This window comes from Neovison vison, chromosome 5, assembly GCF_020171115.1.
Source record: "Neovison vison isolate M4711 chromosome 5, ASM_NN_V1, whole genome shotgun sequence".
Lineage (NCBI taxonomy): Eukaryota > Metazoa > Chordata > Mammalia > Carnivora > Mustelidae > Neogale > Neogale vison.
Window position 1 is genome coordinate 96497666 of NC_058095.1, and position 18195 is coordinate 96515860.

General features: G+C 39.4%; 1 protein-coding gene across 3 annotated transcripts in view; it reads right to left on the reverse strand.

Moving 5' to 3' along the window:
* Window positions 1-28: 28 nt before the first annotated feature.
* N4BP2L1 (NEDD4 binding protein 2 like 1) overlaps window positions 29-18195 on the reverse strand; it is a 36252-nt gene continuing 18085 nt past the window's right edge. The window contains exons 2-5 of one of the 3 annotated variants that reach the window (XM_044249564.1): window positions 4424-4551; window positions 4020-4108; window positions 2037-2113; window positions 29-958 (exon numbers count right to left, since the gene is read on the reverse strand). In XM_044249564.1, coding sequence (XP_044105499.1) covers window positions 700-958; window positions 2037-2113; window positions 4020-4108; window positions 4424-4551 — 553 coding nt within the window. In that variant the 3' untranslated portion in view covers window positions 29-699. Of the gene's footprint in view, window positions 959-1918; window positions 1988-2036; window positions 2114-4019; window positions 4109-4423; window positions 4552-18195 lie in introns of all 3 variants that reach the window. The other 2 variants (XM_044249565.1, XM_044249566.1) reach the window with 2 other exon arrangements.

The following is an 18195-nucleotide window of genomic DNA, read 5'->3' on the forward strand; positions in this document are numbered from 1 at the left end:
ATGCTGAGCAAGGAGCATGTTAAGACACTCTCTCCCTCTTCCTCTGCCCCTCCCCTGCTCTCTCACTCTCTGTCTCTAAAAAAAAAAATTTAAAAGAAGGATCCAATATTTTTAACAATGACACATCACTAGAATAAAGGAATAATTTCCCCAAGTATCTACTTTGAAGGACAATATTCCCTTAGATGTATGCTCTCTGGCATGTGCGTTTTAAGGGAAAATCAGTATCATCATGACAGCCACACATCTCACATTTTGGGATACATAGATTATCAAAGTAGCAATGGCACTAATATTTTTCCTGCCTCCCACTTCTCCCCCACCTTTCCAACTTTCCTGATGAAGATGAATTTCCTGGAAAAGTAGATTACTTCAGAGAAAGTGGTACTATATCGAACTTAGATGACTGCGTATGTGCATGGGTCCGTTCTCAGGTTTCTGTTTCCAATTTCTGGTCTCCCTAGGGAAAGGGACTTTGTTTAATCAAGTCAGCAGAATTCCCAGCATCAGACCATGCATATAGGATCACTGTAACAAATGCTTGTTGAAGATGAGTATAATGACTTCTGCTCAAAAACTTTCAGGTCCGACTATTTACACTGGAATTAGAGCTCTGAGGAAAACCGAACAAAGAATAAATACCAAAATTTGCAGTAAAAACTGATTTAGGAAAATTTCGATTGCATGTAAGTTAGGCCTCTAATATCCATGGTGACAGCCACCTCTTCTGTTAAAGGAGCCCTCATTTGTGAAGCCCCCATGAGCCCTCCGGTTGGGAAACTCAGCGTACGGATTCCAGTATCGTGCGCCGTTGGAAGGTGAGGCGTTATTCCTGTCCTGGTTTCTGTTCATTCTTCCGGGCTTTTCTGCATGAAGCACGCTGTGAAAGGTAACATCGTGTTCATACCGTTCCTTCATTCGGTGTATTTTTTCTCTGGGGACTCCATGAATGTTTCTTCTACGTGAGAACAAATGCAAACATTTACTTAAGGCAGCGTATTATCCAAAGGAGTTACTTGTATTTTACATAGAGATACACTCCCTCCTCTCTGGATTTAACTCTCACAGAAGCCTAAAGTCTCCTTAAGGAGTTATCTTTCAGGCTCCACGGCTATTTTGCATTCCGCCCTGAGGCTAGCAAAGAGTAAGAGCTTCACCAAGGCTTATTTCTCGAAATCTCAATTTGGTGCCTCAAGACATAAAAGAACACCGGGAGCCCTTTTTATTATATATTTTTCAGTTAATCATGCATATCTCCATAATCAATTCGTGTCAGTCAGTCCTAGACACTTCTAGATGCTAATTAAAATAATCTTACATTCAAGTGGGCATGAGAATCCACTGGGGATATAGCTTGAAATGCAATCACCAGAGATTCTCTGAAGAAGGCCAGGCAGTGAACAAGGATTTCAACAACCCCCTCAAGCAGTCCTGATGGGGGTGGGCCACAGGCCCACTCTGGAAATGCTAACTGCTTGTAACCATAGAATGAACTAGCCTTATTCCTAAAAAGTAAATTCTGATCTCACTGATCACTTTAAATCACTGGCATTATCTCGTAACACAGATAGTGAACATCAGAACTCATGCACTCAGTCAAGTTAGTATTACTTGGACACGTATTGCTTTATAAATTAGAAGCAGCATCTAGACCGTAAATGAACCACAGACTGTTGAACAACTAAAGATCTTTATTTAGCCTAAACGCAGAAACACCACTGACATGTGCAATCCCATGCAGAGAAAAGTGCTTTCAAACGCTCATTAATGAAGAAGCATTTCAGCAGAAAGTTAAATGTGTCCTTTAAAAGGACTAAGTCCAAGCCATGGTTTAGCATTTAGCATTATATTAGAAAACTGACCCAAAACTAAAGTCTTCACATTAATAATGCCAAAGTTATCAATTTCCAAGAATTACCATTTCTGGCCTGAAAACTACCATGTCCATTTCCAGCCTGAAAAGATTCTTTTGTTCGGTCTGAAATACCTGAAAATAGCAGGATACATAATGAGGAACTAGAAAAACAAAGAAGTACCTTGCTAACTCTTGAACGTTGAATTTCCAGCGAGTGTCAGGTTCTCGGAATATAACTTCATAGTTATTTTCAAGTGCCTGATTTTTCAAAAGTACATAAAACATTGAAGACATGGTATGTATGTTTGGGAATGTTTATGCTGCCATTTCACATTTACTACAAATCCTTTCTACAATTCCTCTGTTTTTACCAGAAATCCAAGGCCTGAGTTTATCTTAACAAGTACAGTTGGTTCATTTCCATACTTAGCCACTCTCAGATTTTATTATGGTTCCAGTGATAAATTTTAGTCCATTTTATCTACTATGTAGGAAAAGTATAATGGTTCTTTGTTTTGGACATTTAAAAAAAAATTAGATAGCTGAACTCATTGTAAAATCCTAGTCATTGGTATGAGAAATGCATTCAGTGGCTTCTCAAAGTCCCTAATATGATTTTCATAGAGTTTCTTCTGTCAAATGCTCTGTCCCATCCCTCACACCTTGATTAGAAAGTGAGGGTTCCACAGGAACAGAGCTTATGAAAGAAAAGTGATTTTCCCGTACTTTTTACAAACTCTTCCTGCCAAAAGGAACTTTCCCCTCTATGCAACACAGTTTGGCTCAGTGTACTTGTGCCCCATTTTTCTCGAGTTTAGAAAATGATTACAATTTCCATATAAACATCCAATTATTCTTTGCTTTCATAAATTGACTACTACTTTTTTTTTATCTCGGAATTGAACTTCATTATTGTTTATTGTGTTCTAAAACACAGAATGAAAAGAGCAAAGTAAAAAGATTTCCTCTTCATTCTTGAGATGGACTCCTAGTTAGAGAAGGATTCAAATATCATACATGGAAAATATCTGATTTCTGGGTCTAATAGCTATGGATGGCTGAAAAAGATTGTACATTCCAGATAATACAAAATAAGAAAGGAAAATGTCCTCCCTCAAGCCACTCTCCATTAACTTTTGTTTTGAGTCATGCCTGAATTAGACTATTCGTGTTCCTGTTCATTTCTCTACCAAGTGGACTCTTGGTCCACAAACTGAAGTAACCACAAAGCTGTTGTTCCTTCCTTCCTACATCGACCCAAGGTCCCACAGGCTGGGCCCAAGTTACCCTGATGGACGTACAATTCGAGAAAAGCGCACCTGTATAGAAGCTACTTTGCCCCCAAATTAAAAAGAAGCCACAAATAGATGGGCCACAAGCCCCATTTCAGAGATATTCCCTTTACAGTTAGCCAAGTGGGGACTGTATGTGACAAAATGACACTACTCAGCTGTCTTCTTCCTGCCCTGTGTGTCTCAGGGTCTTTTCTCCGGTGTATATACCCCATAGGAAGTGAAACTTATTACCATAAGAGGTGAAATACGTCTGAAAAAAAAAATCAGATATATTTCAAAATTAAAAATACGCACAATGTTTTATTCATCTTACTGTTCTTTCCTATTCCGACAATAGAGAGCTGAGTTGTTATCTTTGTATATTTATATTCTAATATCCTTTACAGTGCTAACCCTCAATCTGTTCTTAAACCCCCCAAAATAAATAAACAAATAAAAAAAGTGGCCCAGACTCTCCCACGGCAACACCACCCAGCACTGAAATCCCTGTCTTGCCAAAGACGGAAAAGTGTCTTATTATCATCCACCACTCGGCTAGCATAGTCCATCCAGTTTCTCTGCAAGTCTCAGAGGGCGCTCCTGTGCACGTATATCTCCCCTTGGGAAAACAATCAAGACAGAAGAATTCACAAGAATTGGGACCAAGGAGGATTTAAAAACGTACCCTGAGGTGATATTAGCATCTCGGTGAATTTCAGCCATTGAACAACAGAGAAACACTAAAAGAAAACCTCTTTACCTGCACCCTGAGAGAGCTACGATTAATAAAGATGAGATCATGGCAGATCAGAAGAAGAGGAAAGAACAAATGCTGCAACTTTCTCACAAAATGTCCATAACTGAAAATTCAGAATGATGCTTCTTCCTACCATGACTGCATAGGGCTTCATTTCCCAGGCGTGGAGGTTGGTATTATCAATAATAATGGGGGATATGCCATTCCTCATTGCTTTTCTGGCTGCAACACAATGTTACATAACAGTGAACAACATGCAACAATCAGAAGGGTGAACGTACTCCATATTTTGTTATTTTCTTATCACAGGTGTCCTCATTACACAACTTTAGTGCCACATATTTCAGAACCCATTACCAATCATTTTCTTTTTCCTGGAATCTAGGGAGTTTATGCTCTGACATTCTGTTTGGGAGCGCAGGGGAAAATGGCAGAACTTTTGATTACGCTCCTTCTCGAAAACGTATTCATTTTGCAGCAGCTACGATCTATGTGCACAATAGGATTTCCCGGGGAATTTGGAAAGGAATTTGTCACCTCTTTTCTGGTTCCACTCATGCGCTTCCTCCAGGAAGTCGGGATTGAACTCATAGGCACCGTCTTCCCTGAAGAAATAGTCATCCGTGCTGAAAATCAGGGCCCTGGGAAAGTCGTGTTGCAATTGTCTAGAAAGTGGGGAAATAAGAGATTGCTTTATGATTATGCACAGCCATTATAGAGATTATTTCCTTCCATTGCCAACATTCAGCAGCTTGTAATTATGAGGCCACCAGATTGTATGTTGTTGAAACTCAATTTAAGGAGAGAGATGTTTATCATTTCTAGAAGGTACCAGTCCTTCACACGAGGCAGCCCTGCCCTTCCCCCCATCTCTCACCTGTCCCGCAAATCCCAGCTCCTTGGAGCTCTGGTCTCTGTAATGACCCACCTGAGACACTAGTTCTTGCTGATGTAGGAGAGGCGGATAAAAGGGCTGCGTGTGTGTACAACCCCTATCCAGGTAACAGTTTACATCTTATCAGTGACCTACACCAAGTGAGAATAAGCACACTGGAAGGCAAGAGGTAGAGCCAGCCTTCCCCAGGCCTTCTTAAACTACTCTCACACTCTCGAAATATGAAAATGTCACAGAAAAAAGGAAAAGGAGTGTCCCCTTTAAAACAAAGGAAAACAATTAAAAAGCTATTAAATTCTGCACGAAATCACTTCCAAGAGAAGAGATTTCCACTTAAAATCCTTATTCAGGGGTGCCTGGGTGGCTCAGTGGGTTAAGCCTCTGCCTTCAGCTCAGGTCATGGTCTCAGGGTCCTGGGATTGAGCCCCACATCGGGCTCTGCTCAGCAGGGAGCCTGCTTCCCCCTCTCTCTCTGCCTGCCTCTCTGCCTACTTGTGATCTCTCTCTGTGTCAAATAAATAAATAAAATACTTTAAAAAAATTAAAAAAATCCTTATTCAGACAATTTGGGGAGAAGGTAGATATGATGGGAGGTAGTAACTGGGTAAATCTCTGAGCCTCGTCTCATCATCTTTAGAAATGAAGGATGATTCCCCCATCCTGCTAGATTACCACACTGATCTGATAACATGGGGAGTCACGGGTGCAGTGCCCAACGCAACGAGTGTCCGTTTCTTTCCTTCATCCCTGTGGCACCAACAAAAATTCAGCAAGCAAACAGAACATAGGACCAAATGGATATGCTCAGAACAGGGGTGCCTGGGTGGCTCAGTCGGTTAAGTGGCTGCCTTCGACTCAGATCGTGATTGCAGGGTCCTGGGATTGAGCCCCACGTCAGGCTCTCTGCTCAGCGGTGAGTCTGCTTCTCCCTCCTTCTCTCTCTCTCTGCCTGCCGCTCTGCCTACTTGTGTTCTACTTCATCTCTCTGTCAAATAAATAAATAAATAAATAAATATCTTTTAAAAGGGGGGGGCAGGAATAAAAAGGAAAAAAGGTTGGAGAATGACAAGGACAGGAAATGCAAGGAGAAAGCAGAGCTGCTCAACTGTTGTATGTTTGTCCTTCTCTGCGAGGAAGAGCTCTCCTTGATCAGGATGGAGCAGGGTATGTGTAAGGCACCAGAGCCCCGATCTTACATAAGCTCCTAAATTGCTCTGAAAGGCTTGGGTTGAATTCTAGACTCTTCTCTATCCATTCAGGTGACCTCTCTCTCTCTAAGCATTTCCCTGACCGAAAACCACAGATAAGTGTCACCACCTATGAAATGGAGTTTCGAGTGAGGCTCAGATGAGAGCAGATCTGGGGAAAAGTTTTGCAAATGGTGAGGCACGTTGACAGTGTGAAGTACTATTATTGTATTAATAGTTATAACGCACATGATCAAACTTACCAACCCCAGGGGTAGATGTGCCACATAGTAAAATATGCTGGAGGGTGTATGTAATCTTGAAATTACTGCAAGGGAATTCGTATGGCAGTGAGTGAAAGAGATGAAAAACCAAAATAAAGCAAACACCTCAGTGTTCAAGAATGAGTGAACACATTCCAGAAACAGAAAACAAACATCTCTGTCAAGATGCTTCAGCAGGCTTGATAGCATTTAAAAAGAACACAGCATAGCTGATGGGCTGAGTCAGTAAATGGAAACATTCAATGTGCATAATCTCACATCTTGATTTAAACAGGAATCTGATGGTGTCTCTCATGGCCTTATGGAAAAATGTAGGCGAGAAGATGATGTATTTTAATAACCAGAGAATATTAGATAATTATCCAACTCATTAAACATTTACTGAGCCTTTAATATATGCCAGTACAGGGTGAAGAGTTAAGGTACCAAAAGAAAACAAAATAGCTGCTTTCAAGGAATTCACAGCCTAGCCAAGGAGCCAGACACAGACGACCTCACAGTCAGTGTAAAGAGCTGTACAGATGAAGGACAAGAGAACTTGGGGTCGGGAACAAGTTCAGACAGCGAAAGATTAAAAGGCGACCCCACTGGACTTGGATCCTGAGACATGAGAAAATTCCGCGGCTGGAGAAGGGGTTTAAAACCACGAACAGTAAAGTTCAGGCTTCAGGGCCTGTTACGAGAACGGAGCTCTAGGGGAAAAATAAGAGCAAGTTAAAAGGGGCAAATCATATTTGCAGCGGTTTTCCATTCGGAGTGCTACACAATATAAGAGAGATTTGCTAAGCTGGACTAGGTCCAGAAAAGAGGGACCAGGTCTGAAAACCATGGAAACCAGTCAGATGAGAAGAGATCATCAAAGGGATGTGGGATTCTTAAAGTGGGAACGGATGATCAGAGTGATTCCCGATAGGGCTCCCAGCTTAAGGAGCCTGTTGCGTGGAAAGGTAATGACCTGAGTTCATGGATCAGCAGTTTGGGTTGGGCTCATGGGGGCATTTCTGCCTGTCTTGCCTGGGACCATTCACACAGCCACAGTCATCTGACAAGGGACAGGCTGAGTCTTCTCCGTGGGCCTCATCCGTTCAGGTGTGGCTGCCTTTCGATCCGTGTGGTCTCCCGACCTCAGGGAGGCTAACCCAGGCCTCTTCACACACCCCAGTCATTCAGAGGGCAGGAGTGCAAGCAGTTAGGTTCCGGCCACGTTCTGCTGCTCAAAGCAAGGTGCTGTGGGGGCCCCCAGTGAAAGGGGAGGGAACTAAACCACGGGAGAGGTGAAAAGGAAAGGCGGCCACTTAAACTCTACCACGGATGCAGAGAGTGACACAAAAGAAAAGTATGAAGGAGGTTTAATGAAACCAGTTTTCCTCATTTACATGTACATCTTTTATTTGACTTTAAAGATACTCAAGCCGAAAAGCCCAAATTGTAAGTCCAAATTTTAACCTCCAAGGCAAACAGTGATTGTGACAACACCTTAGGAAAAAATCTAAAGGCAGCACTAAGAGGAGCCTGGGTGGCGCCGCGGATTAAGCAACTGACTCCTGATTTCAGCTCAGGTCATAGAGTCAGGGTCATGAGACTGGGCTCAGTGCTGAGCTGGCTGGAGTCTCTCTCCCTCTGCCCCCTGTCTGCACACACACACACACACACACACACACACTCTCTCTCTCTCTCTCAAATAAATAAATCTTTAAAAGCAGCCCTAAGTCCGTGTGTATTTTATATTTGTGGCTATTTTACAGTTCCTAAATTATTTTCAATAATGTTCTCTAGTCTAAATAATGAAAGCTGCATTCAGAAGTTCAATAATAGTGCATAACTTATTTTCCTTATCTTTGTATATATACTAAGTTAAGCAAAGTTATGAATATTGGTTCCAAGAGTTTTGTTTTGTTTTTCTTTTTGGCTCCAGATTTGCTACCCTTCTAAATCTGGTTTTGTTTGTTTTTGTTTGTTTTGACCTATGCCAGTCATAGGTTTCATTGCGGTCTTTTACCATTTTCAGAGTTGAATTTTTCTTCTCGTGTACATAGCCTTGTCTACTTTTGTTTTCCTCTTTAAGGCTTATATTATCTATTGGAAGTTAAGATTCTCACTCTCTAATGTTTCCTTTAAAAAAGCTTTAAGACATGAATGTCCAATTCACACTTTATTTCAATCCTATTTCAGAAAACAAAACACACACACACAAGACAAAGAAACTACTGCCCTCCATTGTAAAATTCTGCCCTAGAGTAAAAGTTACATTGTTCAGGGCCTCCATGGGGCTAGACCACTGCTCATCATTTCCTGAGAGATATCTGACTATATAGCCTCACTGGTCCTCCTAACCAACAGGCAGGCAAAAATATGAGCGTTTTCACCTTTACAGCTCTCACAGAACCTGGGGAGGCTGGGGGCCAGTGGGAGATTTGTCTGTGTGATCTTCCTGAATGATCATTCCTAAAAACCTTGTTTTTACCTTCAGCTGAATGCAAATTAGCACTGGCAGGTACAGTGGCATCTGGAATCTTCAGGACAATAAAAGCTCTCCTAGCTACATAAAGAACTGATGAAACAGACAAATCTTGAATTTCTGAAACATAGGTGAAAGCAATAAATACCATTCCATTGGCTTCAGAAGTGATGAGGACAGTGCATCAGCTCTAGCTTTGTTTATGGTCAGGAGCCTCATGCATTGGGTAAATGAAGAGGATGAAAATAAGAGAAAAGGAAAAAATGGAAAGACAATTACTTCCACATAACTTTCACTTCCACAGCTCCCCCTGCAACTCACTGAAAATCACTGCTATGAGAGAAATTCGGGTACTAATCTTTGATTTCAAACTTATCACTCTTCTGTGTAATTTTTTATTTAATAACAAATACCCATAAGAACGTATTTAGCTATCTATTGGTCACTCACTCGCTGACAAAGTCCAACGTTACTATGTAATTGTGAGTTGCACCCTCAACTTTTCTATGGAAGTCTCCCAACATGCAAAAGTAGACAGGATAATACAATCAGACAGACTAATACAGTCACCTCCTGTGGACCTATGACCCAGGTTCAACAATCATCACAGCAAGGGCATTTACCTGGGTGGCTCCATCGGCAAAGCATCTGACTCTTGATTTTGGCTCAGGTCATGACCTCAGGGTTGTGAGATCGAGATCCACAGACAGCTCTGAGCTAGGGGTAGAGCCTACTTAAGATTCTCTCTCTCCCTCTGCTTCTGCCCCTCCCTCCTGCACATGTGCTCACTCTCTCAAAAAAAAACAAACCAAAAAACCACACAATTATCACAGCCAACCTCATTTCACCTGCTTCATACTTCATTTCACCAAACATCCCATCAGTGTTCAGATTTCCCTGATTCTCTCATAAATATGTCCCTAGGGTTGATTTTTGGAAGCGAGAGCCAACAAGATCCACACATTGTACCTGGATGCCATATCCCTTATGTCTCATGTATTCTACTTTTCTTTATCCTTTTTATTTCCACCTGAACTTTCCCCCTGTAAACTTTCCTATTTAGGTGTTCAAACCCTTAGAAATAGTCAAAAGAATAATTCAATCAACATTGCTTGCCCTTCATCTCCAGTCACCATTTGTCAACAGTTGGCCTCAATTATTTTCTCTTTCACATGCGAACTGTTGATGAATCATTCAAAAATTAACTTGCAGACATTGTGACACTTTCCTCCTAAACTCCTTGTCAGGTATCTCCTATGAACAAAGACATTCTCCTGCATAACTGCAATAACACGAGTGAACACAAATTTATCATAGCTGATGTTAATAGAATTTTTTTAATTTAAAATTTTTAAATTTCCCTGATGGTCCCAATAGTGCCTTTCATAGGTTCAATACTGCATCTGGTTTTATATCTCTTTGGTGTCTTTTATTTATTTTTTTAAGATTTGTCAGAGAGAGAGCACAAACAGAGGGAGTGGCAGACTGAGGGAGAAGCAGGCTCTCCACTGAGCAAGGAGCCAGATGTGGGACTCAATTCCAGAACTGTGAGATCATGACCTGAGCCGAAGGCAGATGCTTAAGTGACTGAGCCACCCAGACACCCCTCTTCGCTGTCTTTTTTTTTTTTCCAATTTATTTATTTTCAGAAAAAGAGTATTCATTATTTTTTCACCACACCCAGTGCTCCATGCAAGCTGTGCCCTCTATAATACCCACCACCTGGTACCCCAACCTCCCACCCCCCCGCCACTTCACACCCCTCAGACTGTTTTTCAGAGTCCATAGTCTCTCATGGTTCACCCCCCCTTCCAATTTACCCAAATTCCCTACTCCTCTCTAACGCCCCTTGTCCTCCATGCTATTGGTTATGCTCCACAAATAAGTGAAACCATATGATAATTGACTCTCTCTGCTTGACTTATTTCACTCAGCATAATCTCTTCCAGTCCCGTCCATGTTGCTACAAAAGTTGGGTATTCATCCTTTCTGATGGAGGCATAATACTCCATAGTGTATATGGACCACATCTTCCTTATCCATTCATCCGTTGAAGGGCATCTTGGTTCTTTCCATAGTTTGGCGACTGTGGCCATTGCTGCTATAAACATTGGGGTACAGATGGCCCTTCTTTTCACGACATCTGTATCTTTGGGGTAAATACCCAGGAGTGCGATGGCAGGGTCATAGGGAAGCTCTATTTTTAATTTCTTGAGGAATCTCCACACTGTTCTCCAAAGAGGATGCACCAACCTGCATTCCCACCAACAGTGTAAGAGGGTTCCCCTTTCTCCACATCCTCTCCAACACATGTTGTTTCCTGTTTTGTTAATTTTGGCCATTCTAACTGGTGTAAGGTGATATCTCAATGTGGTTTTAATTTGAATCTCCCTGAGGGCTAATGATGATGAGCATTTTTTCATGTGTCTGATAGCCATTTGTATGTCTTGATTGGAGAAGTGTCTGTTCATATCTTCTGCCCATTTTTTGATGTGTTTGTCTGTTTCGTGTGGGTTGAGTTTGAGGAGTTCATTATAGATCCTGGATATCAACCTTTTGTCTGAACTGTCATTTGCAAATATCTTCTCCCATTCCGTGGGTTGCCTCTTTGTTTTTTTGACTGTTTCCTTTGCTGTGCAGAAGCTTTTGATTTTGATGAAGTCCCAGAAGTTTATTTTTGCTTTTGTTTCCTTTGCCTTTGGAGACGTATCTTGAAAGAAGTTGCTGTGGCTGATATCAAAGAGATTACTGCCTATGTTCTCCTCTAAGATTCTGATGGATTCCTGTCTCACATTGAGGTCTTTTATCCATTTTGAGTTGATCTTTGTGTACGGTGTAAGAGAATGGTCGAGTTTCATTCTTCTACATATAGCTGTCCAGTTTTCCCAGCACCATTTATTGAAGAGACTGTCTTTTTTCCACTGTATATTTTTTCCTGTTTTGTCAAAGATTAATTGACCATAGAGTTGAGGGTCCATATCAGGGCTCTCTACTCTGTTCCACTGGTCTATGTGTCTGTTTTTATGCCAGTACCATGCTGTCTTGGTGATCACAGCTTTGTAATAAAGCTTGAAACTTTCTTTTAATCTACAACTGTCCTCTTGCCCTCTTTGGTTTCCCTTTTTGAAGAGTTCCAATCAGTTGGCTTTAGAATACCCTCCATTCTGAGTTTTTCTGATGGTTTCCTCACATACATTTTTGGAAGGAAAGTACAGAGGTAATGTTTGTATACTTCCATTTGCACATCATAACAGTTTGTGCTGTCATGTTCAGTGTGGTCACGTGGCTAAAAGGTGGTATCGACCAACTCTCTCCTCTGTAAAGGAACATTGCTTCCCTTGTAATATTAGGTAACATCAGGGCAGGAGGGCTGGGATGGGGGGTGGGTGGTGACACTGTGAGACCCCATGTAATGATCCTGTTGTCCACCAAACTTCCCCTCAATGATCTTTACTCTCGTTGCCAACCATTACCTGAATTGACTATTACATTAAGAACTGCAGAATGTTGATTTTCTTCATTATGTAATTTCTTCTATATTTACTTCATGGCATTGTCTTGTGAAGAGGAGCTTTCTTTCCCCTTCCCTTTTAAATCTTTAACATCCTTATTCTTTATGATGTTCAGGTGTCCCATATTTGGCCAATAGATATCCCTTCAAGCTGGCTCCTGTGTCTTTGTCTACACAAACATTTTCCTTTCTAAATAGCAAAGAAATATATATTCACTGCAGAATATTTTTAAATAGAAAACTACAAAAATGGGGAGGTTCTCATATTCTCCCATCTAAAAATAATTATTATCACTTTGATCTTTCCAGGAAATAGAAAGATAGGTAGTTGAGTAGATAGATAGGTAGGTAGGTAGGTAGGTAGATAGAATTTCTTTTTTATCTGAGGTTTTGTTACATAAAAACAGAAGCATAATATAAAGTATACCAAGTTTTCATCAAATTTATTTCCAAAGCAATTTTCTCCTACGTCATGAAATATCTTGCTATGACATTATTTTTAATGAGTATGACATAAATACTCAATTGGATGTATCATAATTTACTTTTCCAATGCCCTGTAGTTAAGTATTTGCTTTGTACCAACTTTTTGATTATCAGCAAGATTATTTTACATGTACTGATCATTTAGAGATACTCTTTTATGGACTGCATTTTCATATCTTTTGTTAGTAAACGTTACCTCCTTCTTACTGAATACATAGATTTCTTTTTAATTTTGTTTATGATAAACTCTAACATAAAAGTCTAAACTTTCAGAAATTTTTCTAGTCACATGTATCCATCTTTTACTCTCTATTTTCTTCCTCTGATGATTCATTTACAAGTCTTTCCCACCCCAGGTTTATGTAAATATTCATCTTTGTTCTATTACATTGTGCTCCCCAATCCATCTAAAATTTTATTTTGATATGCTGTATTGGCTAAGGATCTAACTGGATTTTTCTTCCACATGGAAACCTGGTTATCCCAAGCCTATTAACAGAATACTTTGTCAATTCCCCATTGCTTTAAAACACTTTTTTTTAATGTACTAAATGACAACAAATAACTAGGTCGGTTATTGGACTTTCTGTTTTGTTCCACTAAGCTTGATGTATAAATTCTTCATTATCTTCTTTTCCCATATTTTCTCATTTTTTAAATTATATCCAGTAGTTATGAACCTGTCCTTTATATAATTTATACTTTTATTTTCTTATCTTGCTGAAGAGACATTTCTGACCGATACCACGTAAAATGATTTAAGTAGGGTCTATGCTCAAGATGAGGCTTGAACTCATGACCCTGACATCAGGAGTCACATGCTCGATGGACTAGGCCAGCCAGGTGCCCCAAGGATATCCTTTTCTAGATGTCTTTGATTCTTCTTCTGGTGGGCTAAATTTGATTGTTGTAATAAATTTTCTTTTCAATACTGCTAAGAACTACACAAGGAATTTTGCATATAATATCTCTCCTTAATCTTTATAACAATCTTATGAAGTAAATATTTTCTCTAGTTTTTAAAGAAACTAAACCTTCATGTGGTTAAATAACTGGCCCAGGTTTACACAGATTGGATGCTGTGCTGCCTGAATTTTACCTCAGATCTACACAGAGTCAGGATACATGGGTGTTATATACTTTGAGAGCTCTTGTGTGTCTGAGAAAGACCTTCAGTTGTCTTCACACGTTAACAGTTTGGTTGAATGAGAACAAGTGGATTACAGCCCTTTCCCACAGATGTTTATAATTCATATATGTTCCAGTTAGACATGGGTTTGGTTGCATTTAGCAAAAAACTCAGGTAACCGTGTCTTTTAAAAATGTATATATTACATATAAAAAATACAGAGATATTGTATGGACCCAGGTCAACAATGGACCCAGGTATCTACCACCTTTCTTAGCACAAGGCTTCCATTCCTTCCTGCCTCCATTCAGTGCCTTCTAGTGGGTACAGAATGCCACTGCAGCTCCAGCTTTCACATCCATATTCTGCATGGTGGAAAGAGGCAAGAGAGGGGCGCCTGGGTGGCTCAGTGGGTTAAGCTGCTGCCTTCGGCTCAGGTCATGATCTCAGGGTCCTGGGATCGAGTCCCGCATCGGGCTCTCTGCTCAGCAGGGAGCCTGCTTCCTTCTCTCTCTCTCTGCCTGCCTCTCCATCTACTTGTGATTTCTCTCTGTCAAATAAATAAATAAAATCTTTAAAAAAAAAAAAAAAGAAAGAAAGAGGCAAGAGAGCCTTGAAAATGTGGTTTTCTAGTTGGCATGTTGCCACACCTAACAAAAAGGAATGAAGGAAGCTGGGGTAGTTAATGGTTTTGCAGCAGTCTTACCAGTATATGTCTAAGTACTGAGTTTATCTTTTTTAATCACTTTTGTTTAGGTCTTCAACTCAGAAATATGGGCTATTCTATTTGTAATCATTGCTTTGGTGATTACTACGGTTTTATTTAATTATATTTATTATCACATTTGTCATCTACATTACTCTCTGATTTTCTGTATTGTGATTCTATTCTTCTCTATTTCTATTGGATTTTTAAAGTCCAATACTTCCTTTGGATTCTTTTTTAAAAATAGATCTTATTTAGCTCCTTTTCAAATCCTTTCTGCTTCTTAGCCAACTCCCCTTATATTTAAGACTCCTTATTATTATTATTTTTTTTTATCTCATAGCATGGAGAGGAATTTTCAAGAAAAAAACTTTAAATACACAGAAAAGGAAAAATAATATAACAAATATCTGTATACCTACCATCTGGAGCTATAATTGTTAACATTTTCTCATATTTGTTTTGTTGACTTAACATTCAACTAACATCCTGCCCTTAACTCTGGCATTCCCACCACCTTTACTATACTTCTCTTTTCCCTTTTCCAGAGCACTTACCCCTTCTAACATATAATTTCTTTGTACTTTACATCTGTTTCCCTACCTCTGGCATACGAGATCCATGACGGCAGGATCTTTGTTTTGTTCACTTACTATTCTCAAATACCTAGAAGACTGCCTGGAATATAGTAGACACTCAGTAAATATTTATTGAATGAATAAATGAAGGAAAAGTATATTTTTCTATAAATCCATGTTTATATATAGACTTAGTCCATTCCTTTTAATCACTACATGTAGTACTCCATTATCAGCAAATATAGCTAATATTTATTAAGTGCTTACTATGTTCCAGCACTATCCTAATGGCCTTCCATTTTTCATACAATGCTCAAATAGACCTATGAGATAAGTACTGTTAGTAACCCCTGTGATACAGATGAAGAAATTAAGACTCACATCAGCTATAATGACACACAGACCAAAAGTGAAGAGATAGAAAAAGATATTCCATGCCAATGGAAAAGAAAGTTGGAATAGCAATACTCATATCTGACAAAAACAACTTTAAAAGAAAGGCTGGGGACACATGGGTGGCTCAGTCTGTTGAGCATACTACTTTGATTTCAGCTCAGGTCATGATCTCAGGTTTGTGGGATCGAACCCCATGTTGGGCTCTGCACTCAGCACAGAGTCTGCTTGTCCCTCCTCCTCTGCTTCTCCCCTACCCCCACTCATGCTTGTTCTCTCTCTTAAATAAATAAATAAAATCGTTAAACAAACAAAGACTATAACAAAAGACAAAGACACTATATACTGATAAAGGGGTCAATGCAAGAAGAGGATAGAACATTCATAAATATTTATGCAATCAACATAGGAGCACCTAAACAGATGAAGCAAATATTTATAGACAAAAAGGGGGAAATTGGCAGTAATACAATAATACTGGGGACTTTAATGTGCCACTTTCATCAATGAATAGATCTTTTTGCAGAAAATCAATAAGGAAACATTGACTTTAAACAACACATTAGACCTAATGGGCTTAATATACAGAATGTTTCATCCAAAAACTGCAGAATATACATTCTCTTCAAGTGCACATGGAACACTGTTACCCATAAATTATATATTAGGCCATAAAACAAGTCTCAATAAATTCAAGAAGACTTAAGCCATATCAAGCATCTTTTCTTTTTTTTTTTTTTCAAGCATCTTTTCTGATAACAATGGCATCAATTAAGAGAAGAAAACTGAAAAAAATGCCAACATTTGAAGACTAAACAACAAGCTACTAAACAACCATTGTGTCAATGAACACATCAAAAAGAAAATAAAACAATACTTTGAGACAAATTAAAACAGAAACACAGCTTTCCAAATCTATGGAGTATAGCAATAGCTGTTCTAAGAGGGATGTTCATAGTGATACACACCTACTTCAAGAGATAAGAAAATCCCAAATACCAATCTAACTTTTGGAGGAGACAAGATGGCAGGGTATTAGGAGGAGGCGCCGTTTCAACCTGTACCCTAAAGTGAGCTGATTACCTACCAAAGAACTCCGATCACCCATGAAATTAGCCTGAGATTAGAATTATACACATCTGGATCTCTACGGGGGCAGAAGACGCCAGTGGACAGGTAAAGCTGAGTGGGAATGTCGGACTTGTATCAGAAGATAAACAATCTAACTTTTTAGTTCTTTTTTTTTTTTAAAGAGAAACATTCCGGGACGCCTGGGTGGCTCAGTTGGTTGGACGACTGCCTTCGGCTCAGGGCGTGATCCTGGAGTCCCGGGATCGAGTCCCACATCAGGCTCCCAGCTCCATGGGGAGTCTGCTTCGCTCTCTGACCTTCTCCTTGCTCATGCTCTCTCTCACTGTCTCTCTCAAATAAATAAATAAAATCTTTAAAAAAAAATAAAAAAAAAATAAAGAGAAACATTCCATTTTCTTTTTTTTTTTAAGAACTAAAAAAGAAAAAAAGGGGGGTCCAAAGGTAGTAGAAGAAAGGAAATAATAAAGATCAGAGCAGAAATAAATGAAATAGAGACTTAAAAAAGGACAATAGAAAAGATCAATGAAACAATAGCTAGGTCTTTTTTTTAAAGATAGACAAAAATCAGTAAACTTCATGAAGAGAAAAAGACTTAACAAGGAAAAAAGAGGACCCAAATAAATAACATAAGAAACTAAAGAGAAGTTGCAACTGACATCACTAAATACAAAGAATTATAAGAGACTACCACAAACAATTATATACCAACAAATTGGAAAACCTAGGAGAAATGGACAAATTCCTAGAAACACACAACCTTCCAAGACTGAATCATGAAAAAATAGAAACTCAAAATAGACCAACTGCAAGTAATGAAACTGAATCATTAATTTTAAAACTCCCAAAAAAACAAAAGTCCAGGACCAGAGAGCTTCACAGGTGAATTTTACTAACCATTTAAAGTAGAGTTCACCGCTATCCTTCTCAAACTATTCCAAAAAATTGAAGAGGAAGTAACAATTCCAAACTCATTTTATGAGGCCAGCATTACCTCATAGCATTACCTCATAAAATACTAAAATCAGACAAAGACACCACAAAAGAAAGAAGATTTTGGGCCAATATCCTTGATGAACATAGATGCAAAGATCCTCGAAAAATGTTAGCAAACCAAATTCACCACTACATTAAAGGGATCATACACCATGTTCAAATGGGATATATTCCAGGGATGCAAGGATGGTACACCATCTGCAAATCAATCAATGTGATTCACCACATTAACAAGACAAAGGATAAAAATCAAATGAACATTCTGTCTTGAGCACTGGGTGTTATACTTAACTAATGAATCATTGAACACTACATCAAAAACTAATTATGGGGATGCTTATGTGGCTCGGTTGGTTAAGCAGCTGCCTCCGGCTCAGGTCATGATCCCAGTGTCCTGGGATCGAGTCCCACATCGGGCTTCTTGCTCCGCAGGGAGCCTGCTTCTCCCTCTGACTCTGCCTGCCACTCTGTCTGCCTGTGCTCACTCTCGCTCTCGCTCTTAATCTTATTAAGACTTATTTCACTCAGCATAAATAAATAAATAAAATCTTTAAAAAAAAGAAAAAACTAATTATGTACTATACAGTGGCTAACTGA